The sequence below is a fragment of the Buteo buteo genome, chromosome 29 (assembly GCF_964188355.1).
Source record: "Buteo buteo chromosome 29, bButBut1.hap1.1, whole genome shotgun sequence".
NCBI classification, from domain to species: domain Eukaryota; kingdom Metazoa; phylum Chordata; class Aves; order Accipitriformes; family Accipitridae; genus Buteo; species Buteo buteo.
Genome location: NC_134199.1, coordinates 3,309,624 through 3,330,083, shown reverse-complemented (window position 1 = coordinate 3,330,083; position 20,460 = coordinate 3,309,624). Strand labels below are relative to the sequence as shown.

The following is a 20,460-nucleotide window of genomic DNA, read 5'->3' as shown; positions in this document are numbered from 1 at the left end:
AGCAGCACTAGGCTGCGACAACACACGGTGCCAGGCTCCCCGTGGCCGTGGAGCGGCCGTGGCTGTCTGCGAGCCCAGCACGTCCTCCAGACTCTCCTCGTCTGTTGCAAACCATATCAGCACGGACAAACTGACAGTCAGGACTGTTGCGTTGAACATGGGGCCCATCAATCCATAGGTACAGATGCCACCTGTTAAAAGATAAACAAACCCTCATTTTTTTTTTTTTTTTTGTTTTTAGGGTTTTTTCAAGGCTTTGCACATCCACAAAGGCTTCCCATCCCCTGCCACCCATGCTCCCCCCCAGTTTCAGAGTTAGGAAGCCAGACATGATGTTCCCTTGCTTCACTCCATGACGTGGTGAACTGGCTGGCAGGTCATCTGGTGGGAAGGGATCTGGCCTGGGACAGAGGTGGGAGCTTCTGCCTGTTGTTTGTCATGGAAAAGGGAAGATGTCTGTGTCCTGCCAACAGCACGGGCTGCTCCTGAAACTGGGAACACCAGCCCGGGAGGATGCTGCTCTGATGCCACGGCTGAAGGAGGCTTAACCCCGCGTCCTCGGCCACCCAGGTGCATTCACGGGGGGTCCCACAGCCTGGGGTCCCTGGGTGCCCCACTCTGGAGTGGGGTGCGTGGGGGCCAGGACGGGGTGGCAGCTGGTTTCTGTTGCTTTGCCGCAGACCCGGGGCCGGGACCCCCGACAGCCTCCAGCTCTGCTGGGGCCGTCCCCACGTCTCCAGCTGGGGTTTTGCCCACTTGCTGGACATGCTCAAAGTTCACCGTGCTATAAATACCCAGGAGCAGGGCTGCCAGCTCTGCGGGGGGGGGGTGTGGGTGCTGAAACCAAATGGGGTTTCATTGCAATTAACCCTTTGGGTGCATGACTCCCCTCTATGCGGTTTGAAAAAGAGGAATCCTGTGATCCGTAATGTTTCTAAAACCAGAAGAGTGCAGCAAATACTTTCTGTGGGCTGATTCCTGCTGGGAACGGCCCAGGGATCGGGAGCGGAGGAGCGAAGGGGGACTGGGGGACATTGCATGGGTGTTTTGTGGCCAGGCACACACACAGCCCCTGTGTGACCCCCCCCTTGGCTCGGGCAGGTCCTCGCATCGAGGACACGGCAGTGTGGGGCCAGCATCGCTCCTGTCCCCCACCTAGAACAGAGGCTGCCTGTGCGCCCCACGCACCCCGCAGAGCACCGCCTCACGCTGCGCAGCCCCGCACCCTGCCCTGTATGGCCCCACAGAGCATGACCCCACACCCTGCACCGGGTGGCCCCATAGCCCAAGGCCCCACACCCTGCACCATACGGCCCTATACGCTGTGGTCCTACACGGCACGGCCCCACAGCCCCCGGCCCCAGCAGCACAGCCCCGTGCTGCCCAGCCCGCTCCACGTCCCTGGCCCCAAATGCAGGTCTCAATCCTAGCCACAGCCACTCAGAAGGGCTAAAACACATCTGACACCCCAAAGGGCGACAGAAACACACTAAATCAGGACAAGCTCTGTCCCCGGCTCAGGGACAACCCCAAAATGTGGAGTCCCCAGCACTGCCAGGTCGCCCGAGGGAGAGCACAGCGTGTCGCCCACAGTGGGGTGCACAGGCATGAGGACTCTTGGGGTAGACCCCCCCGCAGCCATACAAAGTCCTTCTGTGGTGCCAAACGTGTATTTTTAACCATTTCCCTGCCACATGCCTTACTGCGCCGGGCTGACAGTGGAGCCGCTCTTCAAGGAAGAGCCTCTTGCCTCTTTTTACCCTATTCAGACCACAGGAGATGGACAGCTCGGAGCTGATGGCAGAGGACAAACCCGCACGCCGGCAGCAGCAGAGCAGAGACGCCTGCGGAGCCCCGACGGGCTGCGAGCAACCCTGTGGCTCCTGCTGAGGCTGGACATAGTTCGGTGCACGCATGGCCCAGGGACAAGATGGGCTCAGGACTGAGCGAGGTCCTTGTCCCCAAAGGTCCCACGGCACCCAGGGCTGATCCCCAGCTCCAGTGGGGCCGGGGCTGCCCCGAGCGCGGTGCAGAGACCCAGCAGGATCCGGCCTTGCAGCCCACTAGGGCCTCGCCGACCAGGGACAACCCTCTCCTTTCGCCCTGGGGATCCTCGCGGCTGCCGTGAACTGTTAACCTCGGGCCCGCACAGGGCACAACGTCCAGCTGAAACCAGCCTCATTTCAGCCTCAGAAACGTCACCTTTTAGGTACCTTTGGGCTGAGTGAAGGCGCCTTCATCGCCTCGTTCTCCATCATCTTCCTCTCCTCCCCATCACCACCGCAGCAGTAACGCTCCCAGGATGCCGAATGCCTCCTTATTGCCCTCGGATGCTGCAGCCCTACCTGGCATTTACTCCGCCAGGATTTTGGGTCACTCAGGTCATTGCTCCCGACGCCAGCACGGATCCTGCCCCATCTCGACGCCACAACCCACGCCTCCGAGCCGTGCCCAGTCGCCCGCACCGCCGGCAGCAGCTGCGCTCCCTGCGCTGGTCCGGGACATCGCTGCCCCACCGCAGCTGGGTTCCCCCCAAACCCCATGGCCGCTGTGTACAGCGCTGCCGGACTCTGTGCACTGTACAGCACCGGAGCAAACGAGCCGAGCCGGTGGCACTAGGGGGAGATAAAGGCCGGGACATGCCGGGCCCTGCGCCTTCGCCAACCCACTCCTGTCCCCCTGTCCCCAGGGCCACCCTGGCCCCGGCTGCGCAAAGGGGCGAAGGGGAAAGCCACGGCTTTCCAAGTCTCGCAGCCGTTTGGCTGTGCGGGGTCCTTCCTGGCATCTTCGGTCTTTGGGAAGCATCTTTAGCGACGAGGGTCCTTCAGGCACTTACAGCTTCATGCGGCAGGTATGAAAGCAAGCAACTGCCTTCTGCCGCATGCAGATAGCACAGGGGCACCCAAAAAAACGCACCCAGGAGGAAGGAAAACGGCACAGGATGCACAGAACAAGGACCAGCAGTGAAAGAGGAGTCTGGGGACCTGTCCTGGAAGCAGAGAGTGACGCAAGCTGCAAGACCTCGGCTGGAAACTCAGCCCATCGCTGCCCTGGCTTCCCTTTCCCGACGCCCCTGTGGGTGCATGCGGCATCGGCACAGCAGTGCCAGCCCCCACAGGGCCCCTACACCAGCAAACCAGGCTTCTCCAGGGCTAAAAAACAGTTTGGGAGTATCTCTGGTTCCAGGCACCATCCCGCTATCGAGCCAGCTCTTCTCCTCCCCGGATGCTCCCCTCTCCACAGGCTCCCTGTGACCCCTCTCACAGGAGAATTTCACCAGGCAGAGTTTGGGGGAGCTTCTGGGAGACGAGGAGCCAAACCAGCAGGACCTGCCCCCATCAGATGCACGGCCGGATCTCGCAGGCACCCATGGGTGCAGCTGTGGGTCCCGCGGTGCAAATCAGAACTGCGGACTGGGGTAAGCACAGTGCGACAGCAGCTCCACGGGGCAGGAGCAACATGAGGGGGATGCCTTTTGCTTGTACTTTCTATGTATTAAAAAAGAGAAGGTAAATCTTATCTCCTTTTGCTGGGAGGAGGGATTCAGAGCCCGGCTGGCACAGAAGTTCCAGAGTTACAACCAGAGGCGATACCGACACAGGTTTGTACACTGCCCACGATGCTGTGCTGTGCCCTCAGAGTCTGTGCTCACCGGCCACATCATTGAGCTCCCCCCAAAACACCCACAGAGCACCCGCCTCCAAACCCACCAACCTGCCCCAAAACTGCATGTTTTCTCTCCCCATTGCCCACAGCCTGGATTTTGCAGGGTTTGAGCTTGTGGCATCCCCAGCTCCCAGTGCCAGAGGGGAGCTGGACGTGGCGGGGGCTGTTTCGGGCTTTGCTGAGGGTTTGTTGTGCAGAGCAAAGCCCATCCTTGTGTCTGCGCCAACGGCCAGCACCTCGCCAAACCCATCCCTCTCCTCATGGGAGCAGAAGGGTTTGAGCACAGGTTTTCCTCCTCCTTTGCCACAGCTCAGTGAGGGCCCTTTGGCTGCAAATGGGTCCCTGCGCCCACGGTCACGCTATAGCACAGAGTCGCATCACTCACCCTGCAGCTGCATCTCTATTTTGCTCATATTTAAAAGTTTTTAGAGCTCCAGCTCTAAAGTTTTCAATATCCTTCCTCACTCTTAAAACTTTGCGTCTGGCTGTGCTGGAGGGAAATGGGGAGGCTGAGGTGGCCGGTAACTCGATAGGGACATTGGCCTTGGACCAGGGAGGCTGGAAGCAAAGAGGGAGGAAGGCAGAGGGGTGCCCGGGCCGGGGTGTTATCTGAGCCCCTGCGGGAACAAAGTGTCTTTGCCATGATGCGAGCTGGCAAGAGCAAGAGAAGGGAAGGAGATCCTCCGTCAGCGCTTTGCTATGCGTTGCACTCCCTGTTCCCCGCTCGCCGGACACATGGACTCACCGCTGCGGTGGCAGGACACCCGTCCCCAGGGCTGTATGGCTCCAGGGTTGCTGCACACCGGGTCCTTGCTCCCTCCCAGGCCTGGAAAAATTCACGTTCACGCTTCGTCTTTGTTACAAACGTATGCTCAGAAAGCAGCGATTCAGTGCAAAGCAACAGCCCTGCTTTTCCCGGGATGAGAGGTGAGCGAGGTGCACGCAGCAGCACCCCGATGGGTTACCCCTGTGCACTGAGTGTCCGCTGATGGAGGCAGCTCTGGCACAACGCTGTTGTACAGAAGAGAGAAAGATTTGTGCTCAGCCCCCATTATGGCCCTTAAACCTTTTGGGGGCTCTGGCACAAGCCTGGGATTTGCCCTGTCTCTTACCCAGCAGATCTATGGATTTGCGACACAACTTGGAAGTAAAGGCTCTTTTTTTTTTCTGATATTTTTGCATAAAATTAAATAAGGACAAAAGCATTCCCTGCAATTCTGCTCATGGCACCCAGTGCTGTGACTGCAGCGCAGCTTCCCCATTGCAAAATGCATCCTGTGCCACCAAGGCATGCAAGTTCAGGATCTTGGGCTGCAAACAGGCAGGGTTTGGGGTTTATTTTAACTGCTCCCCACGCAGGAGAGGAGCCAGCCATCGGGGAAGGCTCAAGTGCTCCACATTCCCAAAACCAGCCTGGAGCATTGACTGGTGAAACAGGCAGCCGGTCCCAGAGATTCAGCTTGAAGAAGATCCCATCGGGCTCTCAAGTGCTCTTGTGTCTCTGCCTCCGGCTTTGCTCCCTGCACAGCACCGGCAGAAACGCGGGGATTCGCTCGGCAGGGTGCAGCCCCTTGCTGCAGTGAGCTTGTCGCCCTTGCGCCGTCTCTCGTTGCAGTGGCGGATGCTGCCACCCCAGCGCCTTTGAAACCGTGCAAAACGTGCCCAGCTTTCTGCCAGAAATCATGTAAATCGTCCAGGCTTTCAAGCTTCAGGCATCCCCTACGCACCCCGCTCCAGGATTGCTGCGAGTAATTGGTGTTAGCACCCGACACCCCGACGTCGTCACGTGTGCCAGGCTGGCGTCTGAGTGGGGCACCCGTGGGTGCTCTGCCGGACCCCACAGCTCTCCCGCACCACCAACAGCCCCTGGGTGTGAGAAAGGAGGGAGCCTGACCCGAGCGCCGGCATGAAGCTCCGTGGTGACCCTGACAGCAAACCCATCCTCTGCACCTAGCCTGGCTTTAAAATCCCCTCACCTAGAGATGCCCAAGTGCGAGACGGGTCCTTCAGCACGGCACCACGTGGTCAGGTCCCTTCTGGGGACTTGCCCAAAACTTTTCTACAGCAAACCCCCTTGGGTGAAGCTCCTGGCTCTGGCTCTGCCCTCCCAGCCCCAACCTCTTGCCCATCAAGGGGCTGCTGGCCTGGAGCCTCTTGCCAGCGTTTCTCCCCTTTTGACACATTAGCAAAGTTTCCATGCTTTTTTTTTTTTTTTTTTTGCTTTTAGCAAATCACTCCTAAGATCGTGTCATCCTGCTGCGTGTTTTACCGGTTTGTTTCCAGTCTCCCAGCTTGGACACAGCCTTTGAAAAGTGACATTTCACCTCCAACACGCACCCCTGGCATTAAAGCCCGGTCCCTCTGCAGGCAGAGCCGGGCTCTCCCCAAAGGCTCCTGCTCACAGGCGCCTCGTGCCAAGCCTAACGTGGTCGCTTGTCTTAAAGCGTTGAGTACAAAGCATATGCAGGACAGATGGATATAAGGTTTATAAGATAATTAAGCATGTTAATGAAGTTCATTTGCATCTAGCTCTTAAATTCCCATAAACTCTGCAAAGCTGTGAAATGAGAATTGCCACTCAACACCACAAAGCAACAAAAATGTAGTTACCAAAAGCAAAACACTGATTAACAAGTGAGAACAAAAGCCGGCTGCGGCCCGGCCGAGCGAAGCCTGGGCAAGTCCCCGCTCCCCCAAGCGCTGTGGCAGACCCGCGCCGCACGGTGCCACCAACGGGTCCTTCGGTGGCAATGGTTGAGTTGAACACAAACCGCTTACGGGCTTTGGCTGGACTGAAACATTATGAAACCGGTGAGAGGAGGGGGAAAAAAATATTGCTTCAAAGAAAGATTTGGCCCCAGAGGTGGAGGAAAAGCTTTTTGAGCGGTGTGAAAATGAAAGCCGGTCGCGGGTGTGGGGAGCCAGGCTTGAGCACCCTCGCTGCCCCGTCCACGGTCTGCACCCGAAGCAGGTCCAGGAACGGCAACGTCGGCAGGGTCCTGCGCTGAAGCCTCAGCGATGGCGCAGCAGAGCGAGGCGGGTGGGCGTCCCCTCGAGCAGAGATGGTGTCCGGCTCGGGCTGGGACCCAGAGGGAGCTGGAGCAGCCGGAGCTTGGGGATCCCCAGGGAACCCCCCAAGGATCCCCTGGGGAAAGCAGGTCAGGAGCTGGCAGATCTGCTCCACACCCACCTTCCACGGCACTGGAGCCAGAGGGCACCCGCGTCTCCCTGCGCGCTGCCAAACCCAGGCCGGAGTCGCCCTCAGGTTCTTCCCTCCCACAGAAAAGTTGAAAAATCACCTCTGGTAACCAGGGGAAGGCACAAGCCGGGCACATTTTCCAGCCACCCATGCAACCCACGGCTCTTGGAGACCTACAGCAGGGTCCCGGCTCCGCAGAAGCAGCTGACCCCGAGAGCAGCACAGCCAGGGCAGCGCGCACCAACCCAGGACCCCCCCACCCCACTAACAACCCATGGGGGAAGTTAATACTTACCTTCCAGGCACCCAGGACAATCTTGAAACGCAAAGAAGGAAGAAACCAGCGGCTCCCACAGAGCTCCCTGCTGCTGCAGCGTGACTGAGGTGTGGGATCCCCAGCAGCGCCTGCGGATGGGAGAGATGCCCCGGCCTCCGGGTCGGCCCCGTTGTCCTCCATCGGCCGAGGACACCAAGTCACCCTGAGGCTGCCTACGGACAAAGGCAGCCTGGTCTTTTGGGAACCACTGTGAAACACGTCCCTGGAAGATCTTTGGGCTTTTCTTATACCCACAGTCCCCATGTGAAGTAAACAAACAGGGTGCATCTTCCAACATACCCAACATCAGTGTACAATGAGTTCTTGACCATGAACCAAAGCACAGAAAGAGAAGAAACTTGAACATGGGGTTACCTGGGGAGAAGACAACGCAGAACTGAAAAGGAAAACAGGGAGACTGGCTTTATTTGAAATGCCTGGATAAGATTTATTAAAAAATATCTCTTGGCAGTTGACAATCACCATGATCTACAATAGGAACCCGACTGGGTAACATTGGAACAGTTTTCGCCTACAACAGAAGGCGAACACCCAGGAACACTCGAGCATGGCTTACACACACCTACTGACATTAAAAACCCTGGGACAGCCTCAAGAACATGGTGCAAGCACTGGCTGCAGAGCCAATCGCGCCACACGTGTATTAAATGTGCTCTGATACTTACCTTGTCTTTGGAAAAAAAACCACCTCTGTTTAAAGTATGAGGGAAAACAGTAAATGAGCACCCTCAGAGGAACCGGACTCCACCTCTCCGTGATTCCAGGAGGACAAAGCTCTTGCTCTGCTGTGACCTGCAGGGGTTGGGGAAAAGGGAAACAGGAGTTGCCTGGACTCAGGTCTCTGGCTGGACCCGTCCAAAACCTTACGGCTGCACGGCCCCGTCGTCAGCACGGGCGAAGAGGAGAAGGGTTTGGTGCCGCGGGACGCGCTGGCGGCGGGTCTCTGGTCATCAGCGGGCAGGAGGGAGGAGCAGAGCGCCTGGGCACGGATCCAGAGGAAACCTTCAAATCTTCCAGGTCAAAACCTTACTTCGCAAGGGCTCAGGGCTTCATTAGGGTTTTTCTTCCCCCCAGTGAAACCCAATGAACATACAGTGGGATGGTTAAAAGAGACCCTGGGGGAAGCAGGGTCTGTGTGAGAGACAGACAGACAGACAGACATGGGTTTTGCTGCTGAGCCGCCTGCAGCAGTCCAACACCTTCAGCATTTTTGGCCGGACAGGTTCAGGTTTATGAAAGCATTATGGCTCCTCTTCTCAGACAGCCACTCCTCGTCAGCCATTTCTTCTTCTGTGGACGCTTACTCCAGAATAGCAATGCCTCACTCCACTTCCCAAGTGGATTAAGAGAATCTGAATGAGGCACTGGTATTCCAGAATAAACCATGAATGCTCTCTGCTAAACAACCAAAAAAACCTATTCAAAATTCATCCCCTATTTCAGCCAAAGCAAGCTCCCCATGTGGAAAAGCTCTCTGCCAAGACCTGCCACCACAGCCAGCAGCGACAATACCATGGGCTGCAGAGGTGCTGCCGGCCAGGCTGCCACGCAGCCCCTTCCCAACACTTTGGAGCAGGATTAAAATGAGGAAAAATTAGGAAGGGGTAGTCTTCTCAGCTGGCATTGGGAACATGAAGGTCATTTACTGCCAGCCGACACATCAAAATGCAGTGGGTCTGTGACAAATCCCTTTCGCATTTAAAATGCCTTCTAAATATGCACCTAATCAAAAATTAACTCGGTGGTTTCGTGATTTATCAAAGAAACATTGTAAAAAGCCAGATCCAAAACAAAGGGCTGAAAAAGCTTCTGTTCCCAACTATTATTCTTCGAAACAATGTGCAAACGGCACAGGGTTGCGTTTGAAGTCGTGCTGGAGCAAAAATAAAAAAGCAAACCCATTTTAAGTTGACATAGTGTATTGTGAATTACTTTCTCAGCTTTTCTACATCTAAGATAGCGTGAAATGATCTGCCATACAGTAAAACAGTTTAATATACAATTGATTACAGAGCCGTAGTAACGAGTCAGAGATAATACGCGTTTTATCTATATACATATATAGCTTAATATTTCACAGATACAATTTTTTTCCATTTCGGTTTTGTCAATGAAGCATAGGCAGAATATTTACAGTGAAGCCGCTGTGAGGAAGCCCCGTCCCCAGCAAAGCCCCCGGCAGAAGCTGCCAGCTTCCCCCAGCGGTGTGTGTAAACAGACCGGTTCTCTCTCTTTTTGCAAGAAGGGAGGGGAGAAGGTCACGGGAACATGGGCTTTGCTGGGGTGGGGAGAGAAAGAAAACAGAGACATCATGAAGAAACAATTTCCAGCTAACCTGGAGAGCTTAAAATGTTTTAATTTGCCTTTTTTGCCTCTCTTCCTTCTTGTTTAACTGGAAACTCTTCTCAATGTTTCAATTAATAATTCAATAACGTTTCAATCATGTTCTCAATTAACGCTTTCTATACCATCTCCACGTGTGCTTATGCAAGGACAGGCAGTGCTGAAGTCTCGGGTAATACTGTTGAGGCAGCTTTTAAAGCAAGCAGGGGATGGTTGGGAGGCCGCACCGGCCCCCGGGCCCGCACCGCTGCCCAGCTGACTACTGGTAAAACCAAAGCCAACCCTGATTTGAGTCCCTCACTTTGTAAATCATTTCTCACAGGCTGTTTATAATCAGGTATCGCAGCTCTTGATGCACAATGATTGCTTGTATAGGGTCATCTGTAGGTGTAATACTGTATAAACTGAGGTCGGACAGGCACAACCCCAATCCACTGCGCAGCCCGGCTATGCTCGGACAGCAGTGCCTCCATTTCTAGTGCACGTTTTTAGTAACCAGCTGAAATTTGCTCACATGAAAACATGAAATGAAACCAATAGGCCAGGAGGGAAGGCGTATTTACAAAGGCATCCGACAGCCATCAGGCTGACCATGGACCAGCTCAACTGAGGAGGGCAGCGGGACACTGCCCCCAGAGCAAACCTCCCCAAATCTCCGCCACCTCGCCAGCCCACGGCTGCCGAAGCTCGCTGCTGCCTGGGCACTGCTGCGGGACTGGTGCGGCAGCTCCTCAGCTCCGGCACTCTGCCGGGCTCAGCTCCAGAGGCACGTCCAGCTTCTTCCCGACTCGCCTGGCTTTCCCATCATCTACATCCCTGCCTTCTCCATCTCAATGCCGCAGGACTGTAAGAGCCTGGGGGTGGGAAAGGAAGAATCCAGCCCCTCCGCCAGCAAATACAATGTTTTATGCTGAATTAAAAACTCTGTTTCATGGAAAGAAGGAGCTTTTCTGAGCAATGCAATATATAAAGCCATCACACTAGCCCTGGGGGAGCGAGGTAACTTTCCTGAGAGCACAAGTGGGGAGCTTGTCTACCTGTTCCTGGGTAATTCGGTGAGGGTGGCCAAGGTCCTTATCATCTTTGGATACTGCTGCCTCCTCCTCGTAAAAAGGAGACACCTACCATTGAGCAGAAAAAATTCCCAATATTCAGCACAAACTTGAAACTGTGTTTTGTCTCTCAGCAGATGTTTGGAATTCTTAAGGCTCTTGGCTTTGAAGAGTTTATTACTTTGGAAGTTTAAAGCTGTACTCGCAGTAGGGTATAACAAGTCTCTGTCTCAGCGCGCATCTCTCTCTCTCTCTCTCTCTCAACATGGTCTCTGAAAATTAGAAGAAATTAAACTGGGGAGAGGGTTACTCTGGCAACTGCGGATTCCTGAACTACATGAAGAGAAATGTCTGATGGTGCCGGTGGGACCATGCTGGTACCAGCACGGTGGCCAAATCCTGGTTCAGGCAGTGATGGTCTCATATGAATAAAGGCAAAGTTTCAAAGATGCTAAAGAGGCATTTTCCCTCTGGGCATACCCGCAGACGTACCACGCGCTGCATTTTTCCCTGCCCTGAGCTTAAATCTTTCAACAACGAATTGATACAAACTGTCTTTCAATTGCAAACTAGTATTTAACCAATGCATTAAGTTAGAAACAAGTGAAGACATGAGTGACTAAGGGAGAAAAGAAGGAAAAACTCAAGAAAGTCACCTTCTTTTGACTCATCCAAAGGAAGATTTGAGAATCGACACTCAAACTGGGGATGTGTGAGTGGCAGCGCTGGCAGCGGGCACCCGCTGGGATGCTCGGATATGACATCACCGCATGTCGCCACTTATTGCCAGATGACAAACTGGTTAAAGCAGCACTGGTTAGAGCCAAAACTTAAGATTTTAGTAAGTGTTCCCAGCCATAACCTTCTGCAGCTTTTCAGATTCAGCGAACGCTGCAACTTCTGGAGATTAAAATATGTGTTGTTGCAGTGAGCCAGTAAACAAGGAGAGAACAGAACAAACCACGTAAAGGCTATGACGTGAAAAGCTGACAGCAGCCTCAGGGCCTTTCCAGAAGTGTAAAACACGAATGACTACTTCCTCAACACCAATTCCCAACTTGGAGACACGCATGTGAAACAGCTGCTAAAAAGGATGTTAAACGTATTGCATCTGGAGCGGCGTGCGTGAAAATGCTGGGTGCCTGCATCCTGCTCCTCGCCAGCCTTGGGCTGGGCAGCTTCGTTAGGCGAGCAAATGTTTGCCAGCTACAATAAAGTACCAGGGGAAAAAAGCTTTAAGTGTCTTCTACTGACCTATTTTTTCCAAAATAATCTTCTTTCTCAAAAACTAATGTTGACTCTCAAAGGTAAGTAGCAAGCACTTCTATACACGTTGTACAGCCCAGCCACTTACTTGGGTTGAAGACAGAAGTTTAGCTCGCCTGATAAAGACTTGAAAAAAGTTTTATACAGAAGAGCTGTGTGTTTTTTTTTTTTCTACCAGTGCTTTATGGAGCGTCTATAAAGCACCTCAAAACTCTTCCCCATGGCACCACTTGAACCGAGATGCTGTTAAGACAAAAAATATTTCACCCCTATTTTATTCTCTACTTGAAGCTCTTCAGAGCCTGATGTTCATTTTAATTGAACTCTAAAAAGACAAAGACAATAAGCTCCTCATGTCTGATTTTCACCGACAAAACTCCTTCCCATCACTCTGGACAGAGTTCTGAGGGCGGCATTAAAGCAGTTTAAAAAAAAATAAGAAAACGTGCTGCTGGGAAGCCAGGGCTCTGCTTCACACCAGAGAAACCTTTGCCTACAGCAGCCAGCAAAGACATCCCACCTGGAAATTAAAGATCAGCCTTCAAAACAACCCGACACCTCATTTCACATTCACCTTCTCCTTTTCCCACTGATTTCAAACCTGGAAGCACATGTTACGCACAGAGCATCTCCTGCGCCATGTATGTTTGCGCAGCAAGCCAAACCGCCATCATCACGCTGTATCCTACGCTGCTTATGCTGCATTTCTGCAGACCATGGTCTTCCACCTCTCCAGTTTCCTTTACATTTTCGGTATGTTTTAGCAGTAAGTGGTCCACGATTTCGCAGCTCTTGACTGAAAAATCTTCAAGCCATCAGAGCACTCAAACTAAAACCTGGACAACTACAGCATCTGCCAGAATTAGCGTGTAATGGTTGTAATTTCTAACTTTTTTACAGAACTTTGCAGAATCCTACCACTATCGGCAGCGGAGGATATTCTCAGCAAAAACGAAGAGTAGTTCAGGTTCTTCCCCTAGAAATCAAAACACGGGCTGCTACAGCCTGTATAGAGAACTCAAAAGGAAAAAAACCAGTGGAATAAATGACTTTCCTGCCCAAATTGATGTTCTGCATACAGCTAGCCAAGTCTCAGGATTACTCCAAGACCCCAACTGGGTTTTCGCAGCTGCCTGGGCATCAAGATGGAAGCACTGCGGCACTGGGGGATCCCTGCACCTCTACCTCAACTGTTTCTCTTTCCACATGAAAATCATTCTGTACAGTCAAACCACCCCGTGACATTTTCAGCAACTGGGAAAGTCACATCAATAAATAATTACTGCATTTTTAGCAGTTTTGTAATATTTAACTAAAACAGGACTTAAAGGAACGCTGCTTCACCAAATCCCAACACTGACAGCAAACACTGGAATTTATTTCTTACCCTCTTCTGCTTTGGCACATTTGCTAAAACTCAGGGAAATAAAACTTTTTTTTTCCACTTCCGGTGTGACGAAAAATGTATTTTTTCACAGAATTCTTAGACTTAACTACTGGGATGTGCCTGCTGCTCCTCCCTATCTTCTGTCAAGGAGCTTAACAATACAAAGAGAAAGCTGCAGCTGTGACCAGATAAACGGACCAAGATATCAAAGCAAGTGTACTCTTCCCCTTTATATTAGGAAATAGAGGCAAACAGCAGTGAAAGCAGCATCTGAAGCCATGACCTGGCAGTAGCAGAGTTCAAACACTGCTGTGCAGTGTGAAAGACGCAGTTTAGCAAAGGCGAGGAGCAGGGAGGCAAGAACCACTCGCACGTCCCATCCAGACCGAGCAAACAAGACCACAGCAGGGAATAAGGGAGAAAACAGACAGAGTCTTTAAATTTGGCAAAAAAACAACCCCCAACCAAAGCTGCACAGTTAAATAGCTGATCACATTATATCCAACCTCAGGCGCTCTCAGTCTCTTGTGATGTTGCATAATAAAGACATGAAATTAGTAACTGCTCCCTTGCAATTTTTTTTTTGTTGTATTCAGAATTAAAGTTTTAGAAACAGGTTAGAGTTAGCAATTTTAAAATGCTAGATACCCTAAAAGCTTGGCTCTTTAATCAAGAATAAGCTCTTCCTGAGCTAAAAGTTGGCATGGGTACACAGTGTTTGGTTTAGAGCTCCTTTCATTTTTGCTCTGGGTGCCTCCTTTCTGTGTTTTAGCTCTGAAGTAAGAGTATCCAAATACTTATTTTTCTATAAAGCCCTTGGGGAGTCCATCGTCCCTCGTCCCCCCCCCCATTTTGTCACATCTAAATCCTCCTGTGCTTTGTGTTAGGACACAGCAGGCGCCACAGTCAGGCAGCGGCACTGTCCCGCCTTGCTCGCAGCACTTGTGTTACTTCCAGCAAAGGGGAACGGCCCCAAATCCTGGGAAATAACAAGCAAATCTGTTCTTCTCAAAATCATAAATGCCAGAATTAAATCAATGGAAATGCCATTTACTTGTTTTTAAATGAGAAAACTGTCTCACAGAAGTAGCTGGGAGAAAAATAAGTGGTTTTGTGTCTTAACAGCAGATTAAGACGACACTGCAGAAAGTGTTCAGCATATTCATCATTAGTCTACGCTCCAGAGCGGCTCCTCCAAGTGAAGTGTGGCAGAAGGCAATACAGGTCTAGCAAATATTCAGCAATCTTCCCCCCTCCCCGGGATAATTTTTATATTATCACCATTAAAACACCCTAAAAATAGGAAGCGCAGCAATGCACTGACTATTCTTGCAGAATACACTTCCAGGTACCTGGCTGACTCCTCAACTTTTATACCATGTTCGAATTGTGCTGGCACTAACAGAACAAGCACAACAGATATTTTAATGAAATGAACTTTGATCATGGCCTCCCACAAGTGCACATGTGTCACGGCTGCAGAGAGGAATGCAGAACCGCACAATGCCATTAAAAATGCCTCCAGAGTAATTTTTGCCAGTATTGGGACATCTTTTCAAAGGCGTAAAGGGAAGGTGTAAAGGTTCGGCTCCCACTGTTTTACACTAGAAAAAGGTATCTCCCTGCTCCTTGTGCCTGGGAAAATCTCACTACCCAAACCATATGCTGAGAGCTTAGTGTCTTGATTTTGTTACTACACTGCATTAAAAGAGAAGATTTAAAGCCTTTGAAAGAAGACCTGCAGTCTCAGCTGTTGAATGCTTGCTGCTGTCCTGGTGGCAATAAGCAAACAAGGGTAACTACTACTTACTCAACTTTTTGACTCTTTTCCCAGCTTCAGAGTTAAGGCAGAGTAACGTCGCCAGTAGTTCCCAGAGCAGACAACAGCCCTTGATTTCAGAGTCCACTAATGCTTCTGTCCTCAGTCATTTTATTTGCTTAGTACTAACAAAAAAGAGGCCCTGGTATTTTTTTTGGTATTCTAATGTTACCAGAAAACCAACAATACTTCCACAGCACCACACCACGACAGCATGGGAGTGTTATTTACTTTATAGGCCGGAGGATGAGGCTTTTGTATTCTGCAGTGCATTGCTTGAATAACGAGAAGGAAGGCGCTCTGGGTCCGGGGCCCTACTCCAGCACCTTCTCCTTTCAGGTTTAATCACAGGGTGCAAACCTCTCACTGGATGCAGGGCTGTTGCTGGTGGAGGTTTAGTTATTGTGCAGTGTCTCATGCGAGAGAGAAGCCGGTGTGTCTCAACTGAACTCTGCCATTGCAAACAGCTGATCAATGAGAGAAAAATGCTGGGTAGAGTTGTCTATAAAATTGGGAGAAAGAAGTGAAAAGGAGAAAAGTTTGAATGATTTTGAGACACTAATATAACACTAGAAGGCATGTAAACAATTCTGGACTGCATTAACTTCTCTACTGTAAGAAAAGGAATACTGACACACACTTAACTGAAACAAGAACGCTAAAAATGGTTTCAATAATTCATTCTTCAGATGCAAGAGGTATTTGCAGAATTATACTACCTGAAAGTTGGAAGTGCAACCCACTTGGGATGGGGCAGAAGGGGGCTAGTTTTAATCTATGGAGAAGGAAGGCTGCTGTAAAACTGTGCACTGATAAAAACCTTCTATTGTTGCTTGTCAGGAATAGCCCCCAAACAGGCTACAGAATCTGTGGCAGAAGGGTATGGAGATGAGTATCCCCTGGGTTTTTTGTATGCTGGCAAATTGAGCAATAAGATTAATTTTAAATAGCTTTCCTATCAAACGCAATTTAGATGTGTATAAACAGCAGCTTTTGTGAGAACGGTGTGCAGAGTCTTGTTTCACTAACCAAGATCCAGAAATCTCACAGATTTACATTCGACAAAGGCTTCAAGGGCTCCATGCTGACTGTGGAGTGTAGATGGATCTCAAATAGCTGAATAGGAGCTTCACAACGTATATATTTATTACTGAAACTCCAAGAATCACATAGGGAATAAGAAGAAGTATCCATATACTCTGACTTTAGTTCAGATGGAAAAAAAGAATTAAAAATCACACCAACACGCAGACAGCACAGAATTGCATTTCACCAGCTCTTCCCTGGCTAATGAACTTATTTTGGGCACAAAAATTCTTTCATTTTATTTGGTGTCACAAAGAGTTAGCTGAACTGGAATAGTTGAATAATTAATATTATCCAAAGCAGGGCATCAAATGTAAGTGAAGGAGGTGATGGAAGCATGCAGAGGGCAAACTGGTATAGTCTAAGGCTCCCATCCTGCAGTTCCCTCTGTGCTCCCGCAGGTCTCTGGTCCCAGGGACCTGCACAGAGTCATCTGCAGGACTGGGAAATTGTGCTTCTCAGCTCACTAGAAAGGACTCTTTTCCCTATTCCTGCTTTCAGTGGCACGCAGGGAGCATGCTGTTCTATTCCCTGCTGCAAAAGCACAGTGTAGGGGGGGAAGATCCTGAAAAATATTGTGCAGCACCATTGATTCAGTACAGAGGGAAGCTGGGATACTCAATTGCGTTTGGTGGCTTCGGAAGTTTCACCAGCTTTGAAACAAATATTGCCTAGGTAACATCCTCACAGTGGTTGGTAGTTCAAAGAGGCTGAAACACCATCTTATTACTCTTATTAAACCAATTGACAATTCATCTCTCCTAATCCCTTCCACACACACAAAACCCCCCAAACAAAACAAAACCAGGAATAAAATAAATAAATAAATAAAGGCATTCCCCAAACATTTATTTCGCTTTTCTCTCTCCCTCAAGTCAGACCAGCTTAGAGATACCAACTTCACCTACCTTCGCAAATTCAGCTAGCGTACGGAGTAACATGAAACTGCTTTAGACTTGTAAGACCTGAATTGTAACACTCTCGTGGTCACTCGTCTGCTTCTGGAAACCTGTCCTGAGAGCTGGTGATGTCCGAACCCTTATTCCATTCCCACATATCAGTAACTCATTGGCTATATGGAAAAGAAGTGTATCCAAAGCACGCAATGGCACATTAAGGTTGAAGAAAGCATTGGTAAAGGAGAATAAAACTACAGCAGTTGTTCAGCCTGCTCTAACTAAATGTTGAGCCACTGCAGAACTCCTCCTCCAGCCCAACACAAAGTCAAATTGTGTCACCCCCTCTCCAAGACATTCTTTTGTGGTACGTTACTGGCACTTTATGTCAGTCTCATATGGTAGATACATGCACATTTGTCTGTGTGTTTACATACAAAAGGTCTGATAACAGTAAAACATTGTTCAGAGAGATATAAAAAACCCAAGGAGTTGCATTAGCCAAAAAAAGTGTTTTGTGAGAAACAACAATAAAAATGATATAACCACAGCTTTTCTTTTCTTTAAAATTAGACAAATACCCAAAGCTATGATTTCACTTGGGGCCTCTGTACCTTGACAGGGAGTCCAATGGAGTATATCTGAAGGCACTTAATATCCTCTACTCAGCTGTAAGATGGTTGCACAGGGAGCTGGGGAGCTTGGGATGTGATTTGGGGCATGGAGGAGAGAGATAGATGAAAACGAGCCCTGAAGAGCTGTGATCCACACAGCACCGGGCGCTGAAATGAAAACAAACGTACAACCCAGGTGTTGAGAAGGTCTCTCTTGAAAAAGAAAACTGCCAATTGCAAATGTCTTTGTGTTTCTATTGACAGAGCACTTCATGCAACTCTGACAGTGCATCATACACTCTTAGAGATATTTAGCTTTGTCAGTTCATTGAACTCCTCAGTTCCCACTTCCTCACAGTCAGTCTTCTCTGTGGCTTTGCCAAACCTGCACCTCTCCTCTGCTTTCACCGCGTCTTTCTGGAGCTTCTTGGCGGAAGGAAGGATGTCCTTGGTTTCTGAGTTATCTGTGCCATGGGCTATCTTATCAGAATTCTGTACAGAAGGCACCAGGTTGGCGATCTCATCCGTCGGAGATCGCCCAATGCTGCCATCCACTTGAACCCGAATGTCTGGAGATATAGACAACTGGTGATGTGGCACGATCCCATTGTCCATGCATTTTGGGTAAAGGTAGGTCTTCATCTGACCTTTCCCCTTCACATTGACTGTCCCCCTATAGTCAAAGTCATACCCCATCTTGTTTAGGATGCGGTAGCTCTCCTCACTCACCTGTATACGACACTCGACGCCAGTGGTGTCCATTCTGCTAGCAATGTTCACAGTGTCACCCCAAATGTCATACAACAACTTGGTGGTGCCAATGACCCCAGCAGTGAGGGGGCCATGGTTAAAGCCAATCCTAAGTTTAAAATTGAACCACAGCATGTTGTTGTTGAAGTCATCCACCACTCGCATCATTTCTTTGGCAAATTCAAAAAGGGTCTGCAAATGTCCATGGGGATGGTTGTTGTCCTGACACTGCGAGGTGTTCAGTCCTGAAGCGGCCATATACGTTGCCCCAATTGTTTTGATTTTCTCAATGCTGCTGTAATGTGGTTTGCTCAGGAGCTCATCAAAATCCCCAATTAATTCATTCAGGACTCGGTAGCACTCTTTGCCTCCTTCATAGTTCTCTTCATAGAACTCGCTGAAGTTCACAATACTTGCAAAGATTACTCCACCACTGTCGTGGTTTTTGGAATAGCTCTGGGAAACCTTCAACTGCTCAGCCACGTGGTACGGAATAATATTCCTCAGCAACCAGTCAGCTTGATCCCTCATGCTCTGAATTTTGGTGCGATGAAGATCAGCCTCCACATCTCCATGGTAGTGGAGACGGTAACTGACCTCAAACTCTCGATTCAGAAACCAGACCAGGAGGAGCAGAAGGAAGGAAACCAAAATCACCTCCTGACCGATCAGGTCTGCTGGCCTCTTTGTGTCATTTGGCACCGAACTGTTGCACGGACTCCTTCTGGAGCTGGAAGCACAAGAAAGGGAAGAACACGAAAGGTGCATTTAAAAACACAGAGTTAGGGCACTGCCATATCTGCTTTGTAATTAGAAATCCTTTGCTAGAAAAAAAAGTGTAGGAAGCGTACATTACTACATATTAAATTATAAAATACGCTTCGATAACTTTATCTGCTGCTAAGATTGCTAAAGAACTAATTTCATTCATAAACTCACTGAGTTCTTCCTTAAAGGGATATCATCAGGTTCAGCAACACAGAAATTGCCCAGCCTTTACGATAGTCCTATTTTAAGGACTTTCTCAAGGGAACAGTTATCATTATATCTGAATATATAACAAAAAGCACTACACGTAAGTATGTACATAAAAATGCTTAGTAATGCCTCTGTGTGTGTTTAGATATATGTGTGCACATGTATGTCCGTATGGGGGTGGGGTATGTGTAAGTTTTGTGGAATTTACCTTTTTTTGTATTACCTCCAATATTCAGAAATGTCTGCTTTATACTCCTAGTGCCTTTCCCTTGTCTCCTCATCAAAGACCAGCAACGTTTGCAGTGTGCCTTTAACGTTAAGACATGAAGGGTTTGGAAGAAGATAACCCTGTACAAGACACTTCACGGAGAACTGCATGAAAGTGGAGAATATGGAGCCCTGGGTTGACATCTTTTGCACGTTATAAACACTGAAGCTTTTTATGGTGGAGACAGAAAGTTTCTCAAAGTGCCAAGATTAAAAAAAAAAAAAAAATTAAAAAAATCATGTCTCACATAGATTGAGAGTAATTATTTCAAATCCTTTTGACAATTCATCAACTGCCTGTGCAGATTATGAAGCACTGATGGAGCATGCTTCTGTGCCAAACCGCCCTTAAAAAGGAGACATCTGCAGTCTACAATCTCAACTTTCTGGAGAGATGCAAAGACACAGATTTAATCTGAGAAGACAACACCTATGCAATCCTAGAAACTAAGTCTAAACCCAGACAGATTGGCATGCAGCGATTTCTGGAGTCACTTAACTGTGATTTTTTCTGTAACATTACGCCAAAGCTTAAGATTTGATATGAGCAGACACATGCTGAAGTTTTCCAAGTTAAGAGATGGTTTGATAAGGGAAAGCATCACATCAACCCTTCTCCTTGAAAAACAGCAAGGCAATCCATATCTCAAGTGTTTGTCTGTATTTCTCTTATGAAGGTACGTTAGCAAAAGAGATTAAAACTCAAAGCACAACTATAGCAACAGCTCAAGAAGAGAAGACTAAATTTGTTTCTGTAACACATGAAAACATTTCTAAATTCAATTTGTTTCTTTATGTCC

The 20,460-nt window shown here is 49.4% G+C and overlaps 1 protein-coding gene across 5 annotated transcripts in view; it reads right to left on the bottom strand.

Moving 5' to 3' along the window:
- Positions 1-9,103: 9,103 nt before the first annotated feature.
- Positions 9,104-20,460, bottom strand: part of ADCY9 (adenylate cyclase 9) — a 98,135-nt gene continuing 86,778 nt past the window's right edge. For 3 of the 5 annotated variants that reach the window (XM_075059247.1, XM_075059248.1, XM_075059249.1), the window contains one exon: positions 9,104-19,145. In XM_075059247.1, the coding sequence (XP_074915348.1) occupies positions 17,957-19,145 (1,189 nt within the window). In that variant the 3' untranslated portion in view covers positions 9,104-17,956. The remainder of the gene's footprint in view (positions 19,146-20,460) is intronic. The other 2 variants (XR_012654647.1, XR_012654648.1) reach the window with 2 other exon arrangements.